The following is a 7,888-nucleotide window of genomic DNA, read 5'->3' on the forward strand; positions in this document are numbered from 1 at the left end:
GCATTGGTTCTGTTCAACTTAATTTTCAGGACTATGAAACTAAAAATTGTCCTTTTTCACTTTAATGGGACATTATGTTCAAGGACATGTTTCTTTACAGATCAGCAACTATCTCATGATATTAAAACATCAACGTTTCACCACTGCAGTGTGATATTTCCCTGTTTAGCATCCTAAATTAGGTGTTGCATTTCTTGCATGTTAGCATTTCTGATGATGAGGAAGAGGAGATATCCAATATGGAATTTATTTATATTTCTTCATAGTCAGAAAAAATGGTGAATCTTGTTGTTTTCTTAGTGTCTAGATGCACTGCTAATACAGTACATGGAAACTGTGATATAACTGAGAGAAGGTGAAACAGTCACTCTAGTCATGTTCGAATGCAGTCAGAGCTCATTGTGTCAACATGATTATTTGTGCCGCCTTCAGTTATTTTTACCCAGCCTGTCAAAAGGTGGATGGAGGGAATTCCCTGTATGGTTAGCGTTTTTAATCATTCCCGTAGTGTCTGCCTATCACAGAAAATCAGTAATAACTGCTTACTACCTGTATAGTCATGTATACTATCTGGTACTTAATTTTCAGAGTCAAAATCCTACTAGGATTAAATTTAACTTCATGTTTTTTTTGGGGTATTATGGGTGTGGATTGAGAGGAGTCTTGTGGGGAGTTTTCTGCTTGAAGATCAAGTTTTAGAAATGAAAGGGGTTGTCAGAGATGGGAATGCAACAAATACTCCATTGATGCATCTCCGAAGGCTGAATGGGAAGACACAACATATCAGAAATAAAATAGCCAGTTTGTGTAGCAATGCTATAGAAAATGCAAAATTTTTTGTGTTGCTATGAAAACACCTTTATATCTCTGTGGTTTTCCTTCTTTTTTTTTTTTTTTTCTCCCTTGGCAGGTCTTGTGAAATTAGCAGGGTTCCTGTTGACATCGTTGGCTGCTTGGTACTTGGGATACTTACTCGCTGCTCTTTTACCCAAAGAGACAATAAGAACATCTTTTGCTAATCTTCAAGACACTGCAAAGAAACCAGTGTTGAGGGGTGTGTAACTGTATTTATTTTTTTTCTTATACTATGTCTAATGCTGTATATTTACATGCTAAATGGCAAATGGCTTGTTAGCTAATAAGTTGTTACATGCTATTGTAAGAATTAAGTTGGCTGTGTAAAGTTAATTAGTGCAAGTCTGACTATGTCTTAGGTGCTATCTGTGAAGAAACACGTCATCCTATATTTACCAGTATGCAAATATAATTAATTGAACAGTAATGTAAGAAAACCTTATTTGTTTGCTGGCATATAAGCACAAAGCTGCAGCTGTTTGTTTGCTGTATTTGTAAAATACAGCGCATGTATTTTACAGTTATGGTAAACAGTTGAATCACTAACCAAACTTTGGGATTAAATTCTCATTATTTCTTTCCTCTAATCTGACTGGGTGGCTTAATGTGTACAATTTTCTCATTCTATGACTATGTTATCATGTGAAAAAGGCTTAAAATGAGAATAATAGCCATTAACTTCAACTTATTGGTAGAAATCTTTCATCCCTCTAGCTGTTGTTTTCTGTTATATGAAATAGTACCAAATAATTACTCTAGATTCAAATCAGATCATGCTATATGTGGCATTTTTGCCTAGATAAGCTTGCTCTTGGTCCTAGCAACTCAATGATAACTTAAAGCCCAGGCAAATCTATGATAATGTTGCCATGATACTGGAAAACTGACAGGATTGGCTTCTTTGTATATCTGTTTGAGCTTAGCATGTTGACATTAAGTGATTCTTTACATGTAGAAATTGTTTATGCAGCATCCAAGAAAACATTTTCTCATCTTTGTTGTCGCAGCCCCAGTCCCAAAAAGGCAGAAGTGTGATCACTGGTCTCCCTGCTCACCTGGGAGCTATGCCTATCGGATTCTTAGTGGTGGTGGCAAAGGAAAGCTGGCTAAAATTTGTTTTGAGGATGAGCTGTGAGTACCAGTCGAACTTTAAATCTAAGTACGTGCTTTGTAGTGTGAAGAAGGGTGTTTCATTTTGGTTCAGTAGCAGCAAGTAAGCTCCTACCAGGGGACTCCTATTCTGATGATAAACTTCAGAATGTATCTGACAGTATTTAACTATTTTTTTTCCCTTCTTCTTTTTTATAAATACCCAATCTCAGGTTGTTGTCTTTGTTCCTCTACATACACTGCAATCAACTGTTAGTTTCAAGTATGATTTTTAATTTTCATGGTGCAAGGTAGCCAGTTTATAGTATGTTGAATGGTCAACACCTTCTGAAAGTCAGGTTCTTTCATGGCTTTTCAAACTGGACAGGTAGAGTAACTTCAAAACCTTGCAATGAGCTTTTGTGTAGATATAGTCCACACAGAATACTGCCACAAAACCACATTTTATCCTGTTTTTTTTCTACTTTACCTTTGTGACTGCATTTGTATGAATTACTTTCTTGATCTGGCTCATTTTGAAAGACTCATTGTGCATTGTTGAAGGAAACTGACTGATAAAATGTACAAGATTTTTAAGTCATAGCTCGTGTTTATTACAAAGTCTTGAATTAAATAACTGAAGAAAACATGAACATCGGAAAGTGACTTAGCACTGGTAAATATAACTTTGGATCAGAGCTTCTGGAGGGATGTATTCTACTGATACTGTATTTATTTTGATTCCAGGCTTATAAGCGAAGGGAAGAGAAATGTTGGAAGAGGTATAAACATTGCCATTGTGAATTGTAAGTGAGAGAAAAAATGTTAGAGACATAACTTTTGTACTGCAATAGTTTACAAATGTTCTTGGGGGGAATTGGGGTTTTTTTGGTTGGTTGGTTTGGTTGGGGTTTTTTGTACTAGCTAGTATGGAAGGAAAGGGAAAAGAAAAAATTGCAAGCTTGATTCATGTTAAATGTAAGAAAAAACAAATCTGTGTTTGAGACAAATAGTCTTCTGGATAAACAAAAGAAACTTGTTTATATGGGTATAAGAAAATAGAAACCATGTACACAGAAGCAGTATATGTGTATTTTATTACATAAAAGAACTGCTTCTTAGGTAACATAGCAAAAATATCTGTGATCTACAGCAGTAAGACTCAGCTTTCACATTCAGTCCTTGGTAAGAAGATACCTACTGCTCCACTGATAAGGGGCAAGCAGTAACTGAGAATTGCAGTTCTGCCCCAAGGTATGACCAAAGTACAAATTCCTTTCCCAGACTTGGTCAGTGGACAGAAAGACAAACTCAAAGGTTCATTAATACTAACCTGCTGTTACACGTCTTTGCTTATAGTAGGAGCTGTTTGCAAGCGGAAAGTGCAGTTCATTCCAGATCTGGAGGCACCATTTTAATTTAGATGAATGGGAATGATGATGAAGTGCAGTGTATTCAATAATGGATCCTGAGAGAAATGAATGCCTAAATGTTGTGGGGGAGAGGAAGAAAGGGAGTTCAGCTGCACAGTCCAGTTGGCTTTAATCACAAAACATTTATGTTCCAGTTTTTTTGTCTCACTGTTGCTAAGCAAGGTCTTGACCTTGTCTAAACTTGCATGATTTTATTGAAGTCCCTGGGTTAAATTACCATAGCCAAGAATCTGTTCCAATTTTTTCTTCCCAGTTAACTCCTGCATTTTTTTTTCAATAGGGAATCATAAAAACTTTACTGGTTACAATGGGTAATCAGTTAAAAATTAGTTTTCAGCATAGAACTATAGGGTAAATACTCATCCTGAATGCGTAAGCAGGGTTATAGCAAATAGGAGTAGGGAGCTAGCATTGTCTTTGCATCTGACATTAGTGAGGAAAAAGAAGTAATACATCAGGTTTCACACAATTTTATTTCCTTCATCACACATATAGTCATTTTAGCTACACTTTCATCTCCATCTGCAGGTAAATCTGTCCATTATCTCAAACCAATTTGAAGTGAGACTTATTTTCTGTATGTCCTCTAATTAGATCAGTCAAGCTAATGACTGTGCTCAGTAAGTTTCCTATGGCATCACACTTGTATTTTTTTCTGTAATGATAACTGTTTCTTCTCGAAATGAATATGGGCTTTTGTAACAAGGAAGACAGAACTACTAAGCCCAAGCTAACAACACAGAGGGAGGGAGAAAGATTTTTGTGGATTTCTGCGGTCTTCACTACAGCCTTTTCCATTTTTTTGTGATCTCTGCTCAGAAACAACCCAGTTCTAGAATGCTGTTTTACCACTGGCAGATTTTTGCCACCTTTTCCACTCATCAGCGTGATAAACCTACCATTTAGATTCCTGTGTTCAGAAGAATTTACCTTCATGAGTTTACCATACATGGATCAGAGATAAGCCAGAAATTAATCAGGAACTGATGGATGTTTTCACTAGAAGTGAGCTGACTCACTCTAAATGGAAAAGGCCCTCTCATGTGGCAGGGATATTGGTCTCAGATAACGAAAATCAATTAATCAGTTGGCATGGATTTAGAAACTTGAAAAGTATTTCCAATTGTATGTGTCTTGTTTAAACAAAGATAGCCATTGAAACAGCAGCATAATTAATAATGAATATTGACCAGAATGTTTTGGAATGACTAATTGTTTGCATGCCTAATTTCTGATACAGTAATGATGAGTGAGTTTCTGTCCACTGAGATTCAAATGGTATGAAACACTGCACAGAATAGTATTAAGCTCGTTCAAATAGTCTTAGGCTTAACTAATTTTCCTATATATGGTTGTGACCTAGTATAGTATATACAGATCTAAAAACATGGAAGCACGCAGTAAACTGAATTCCTTCTTTAAAATAAAAAATAATAAACATGTTTTAGTCACATTTGATTCTTCAGAGACTACATGAAACAAAATATTGTCCACAAATCTTAAGCTTACATTATTCCATATTCCTTCCGATTAAAAGATTTAAACAAAACAAAACTCAGAAGCACAATGGTACACAAAATTAGAGATGCCTAGCTTTAGCTGAAAATGCTGTATATGCTGATTGAATTTAACAATTTTTGCTTATATTTAAACAGCTTTTTTTTAATTACAGATAAAACGGGAAAAGTTACATCGGTAAAATTTTTTGACATGTGGAAAGGAGGTAGGGAAAAGAGTGCATTAAAGCTTTTGTTAGTATTTCAGTGTTAAGAAAGGGCTTATATAAATATAAGTTCTTTCAAATTACTATGATTGTATTATCGAAGGAGGATAGCTAGAAACAAACAGCTGTTGTCTTCATAAAATATGCTCTGGTCAGATGTGATTACAAGTTTTGCCTGAAAAAATTTCTCCTCTTGGTTGTGATAATTGCCTTTTTTAATTGTCAAATTGTCGTTTTTAAATTGTCTTTTTTTCCCCTTGATTATTTCAGTCTGTCAGGAATAGGACTTAAAACAGGTACCACATCCAAATACTTCACTCAGAAAAATTCCTTTCCTGGCATATTTTTTTCTATTTTACTTGTAAAATCATCACAGGAAATACGTTAGTCTGTCTATTAACATCCCTTCATGTAGCTAGAAAGATGATCTTCTTTTAGAATAGCTTTTAACACATTTTCCAAACTTTGAATGATAACAGTTTCCTTACCTATTAGTAAGGAGAAACAGAATGCTATGAGGCACTGGAAGTTCATTCTCTGACCACTTAAGAATGCTTGTGACCTTATGTGCATGAATAGAAATCACATTGGGACTAATCATGAGGCTACAAGTCGATACATGGTACGTAGACCATAATGCCTCCAGGGCTGCTGTTATATTCTTTTTTTGTATGGAACACAAGTGTCTTGTGTATGTTTAGCAATTGCAAAACCAATAAATAGCTTGCTGCTGCAAATAGGCTGCCACTTAATGAAAGTGGTTGTACAGTAGGGTGTGTAACTCAGCTCTGCAGTTAGCGTGGTAGTAGGAAGCTCACAGAATAGCACTGACTTGTCTTGGGCTATTCCATGCTTTGCTTGTGTGTGTAATATCATGTGAGGTAAACATAAGAAACCATCTATATACTTGCCCTAGGTGTAAATGGCTGTTGTAGAAGTTCAGAAGTATCTTTGTTTACTACTGGGAAATGCAGATCAATCCATGCTCTCCTAGCCTTCTGTGAGAGCTAGCAGCTTTCTGCACCTTTCAGGATTAGGCCCTCTGCCTGTCAAGAGAAGAATTGCCTAAGCGCATCTCATTTTGAATAGACAAGGCCAAAAAGTGAAAACAAGTTGAAAGTAGGTAGAATGTGATACGCATGTAATGAATAATCAGTTGTGTAATTGATTCAACAGACCACTCGGGACAGATGGTGACTTTCATTAAAAATGCACCAGAAGGGTCCCTCCTTTTGATGGTGACTCAGGATGATGGAAGCACCCGGTAAGCAAGTTATTCATGACAGGCTGAGGAAGAGAGCAATTAATAGCTTGAAAATCACTACTGTATAATGGTGTAAAGGAATGCTAAATTTCACTCTATAGTCAGGGTTGTTCTGTCATTTTCTCTCACGGTTTTGATTCCATGTCCATTCGGTATTTGCACATATGTTGATGTTTCCAAAGACAGATAGATAGTGTTATATTTGTTTAAAAGCACCAGGTTTTCTCATAAAGGGCACTGCAGTTACCTCTGGGTCACAGCCTTCTATTAAGAAGGTATCCACACCTCCAATTATAATGTATCTAGTTTGCATTCCTTCTTACATTTTAATGTGATTCTTCAAGTGCTTTCAGATCTTGGCGGGGTTTTTTATTTGAGTTCATGGCATAGTAACTATACAGGGAAAGACTTAATCATTTGGTTGATAAACATTTGATGCCCTTGTCCTTATTTAAGAAGGGTTGAAACATCAAATAGTCTTTTTGATACATTTTTCTTTCTGCTATGCTGTTACAAACAGATTGTATTAAAATCAGGAATGTAGAGAGGAAGAAGAAAAAGGCTTTTGCTCTGTGAGTTTAATGGTGTGCTCCTAAGACAGCTGTCAGGATTTTTTAAACTTCTCATTGTTTCTGCTGACCTACTAATGTAAAGCATGAATCAACAGTGTTCTTCTTCAGCATTTTTCACATCCTGAATTTTTAACACTTTTTTTCCGCTAAATTTTCTTAGGTTGAAAAATTACGCCAAAAAATTAGTAGGAGACCTGGGAAGTAAAGAAATACAGAATATGAAGTTCAGGTCAAGCTGGGCTTTTATAGCTGCCAAAGGCTTCAAGCTGCCAGATAATATCCAAAAAGAAAAGGTCAGATTCATTTTATTTTCACTTTATATTTGTCTGTATGTCAGGTATAACCTTCAGGTGCAGATTTTGTGTGTTAGCTATAATAACTCTAGGCCCTGTTCAGTAAGTCTCAGGCATACAAAACAAGTTCTCTAATGTGTCATCATTCTTTGCTTTGGATCTGAGCCATGTATGGTAGTGACTTCTACCAGATGAGCACTAAATCATCTGTGGGCAAATTTCAGAAAGGACCAGCAATTCTAGAGAGCCTCAGTTTTGAAATATCCAACCTGACATGCTGAAGAGAGACTTACATTTTCTACTGGAAGGACAAATTCCAAGGACTTCCTAAAAATAAAGACTGTTTTTATATGAAAATTGGGCTGTCTCAAATTGTCAGTGCAAATACAGTAATGCTTGTATCACAAAACTTTTCCAAATAACTTGCCCTCAGGCTTCAGGAGGACTAAAGATACCATTTTTGTATCAGATTTCTGTTTGCTTCTGTGTCCTTGTTGTCTTTGCTTTCTGTAAGCCCAGCAGTGCAGATCTGTATGACAAAGAGGCAGACAGAAATGAGAAAACCCAACACAGAGGTCAATTCCTTTGATGATACTGACTCCCTCCAAAGGCATGTGAAACTTCCATAGTTTGTTTTCCTCCCCCCCCCCCCCCCACGT

General features: G+C 36.3%; 1 protein-coding gene across 1 annotated transcript in view; it reads left to right on the forward strand.

The window, feature by feature from the left end:
* The first annotated feature begins 825 nt into the window (after positions 1–825).
* Positions 826–7,888, forward strand: part of FAM3B (family with sequence similarity 3, member B) — a 7,456-nt gene continuing 393 nt past the window's right edge. Inside the window, exons 1-6 of the mRNA XM_010282477.1 lie at positions 826–1,054; positions 1,863–1,986; positions 2,692–2,750; positions 5,050–5,100; positions 6,277–6,364; positions 7,097–7,229. Of these exons, the coding sequence (XP_010280779.1) occupies positions 826–1,054; positions 1,863–1,986; positions 2,692–2,750; positions 5,050–5,100; positions 6,277–6,364; positions 7,097–7,229 (684 nt within the window). The remainder of the gene's footprint in view (positions 1,055–1,862; positions 1,987–2,691; positions 2,751–5,049; positions 5,101–6,276; positions 6,365–7,096; positions 7,230–7,888) is intronic.

Source organism: Phaethon lepturus, unplaced genomic scaffold (genome assembly GCF_000687285.1).
Source record: "Phaethon lepturus isolate BGI_N335 unplaced genomic scaffold, ASM68728v1 scaffold20402, whole genome shotgun sequence".
NCBI lineage: Eukaryota > Metazoa > Chordata > Aves > Phaethontiformes > Phaethontidae > Phaethon > Phaethon lepturus.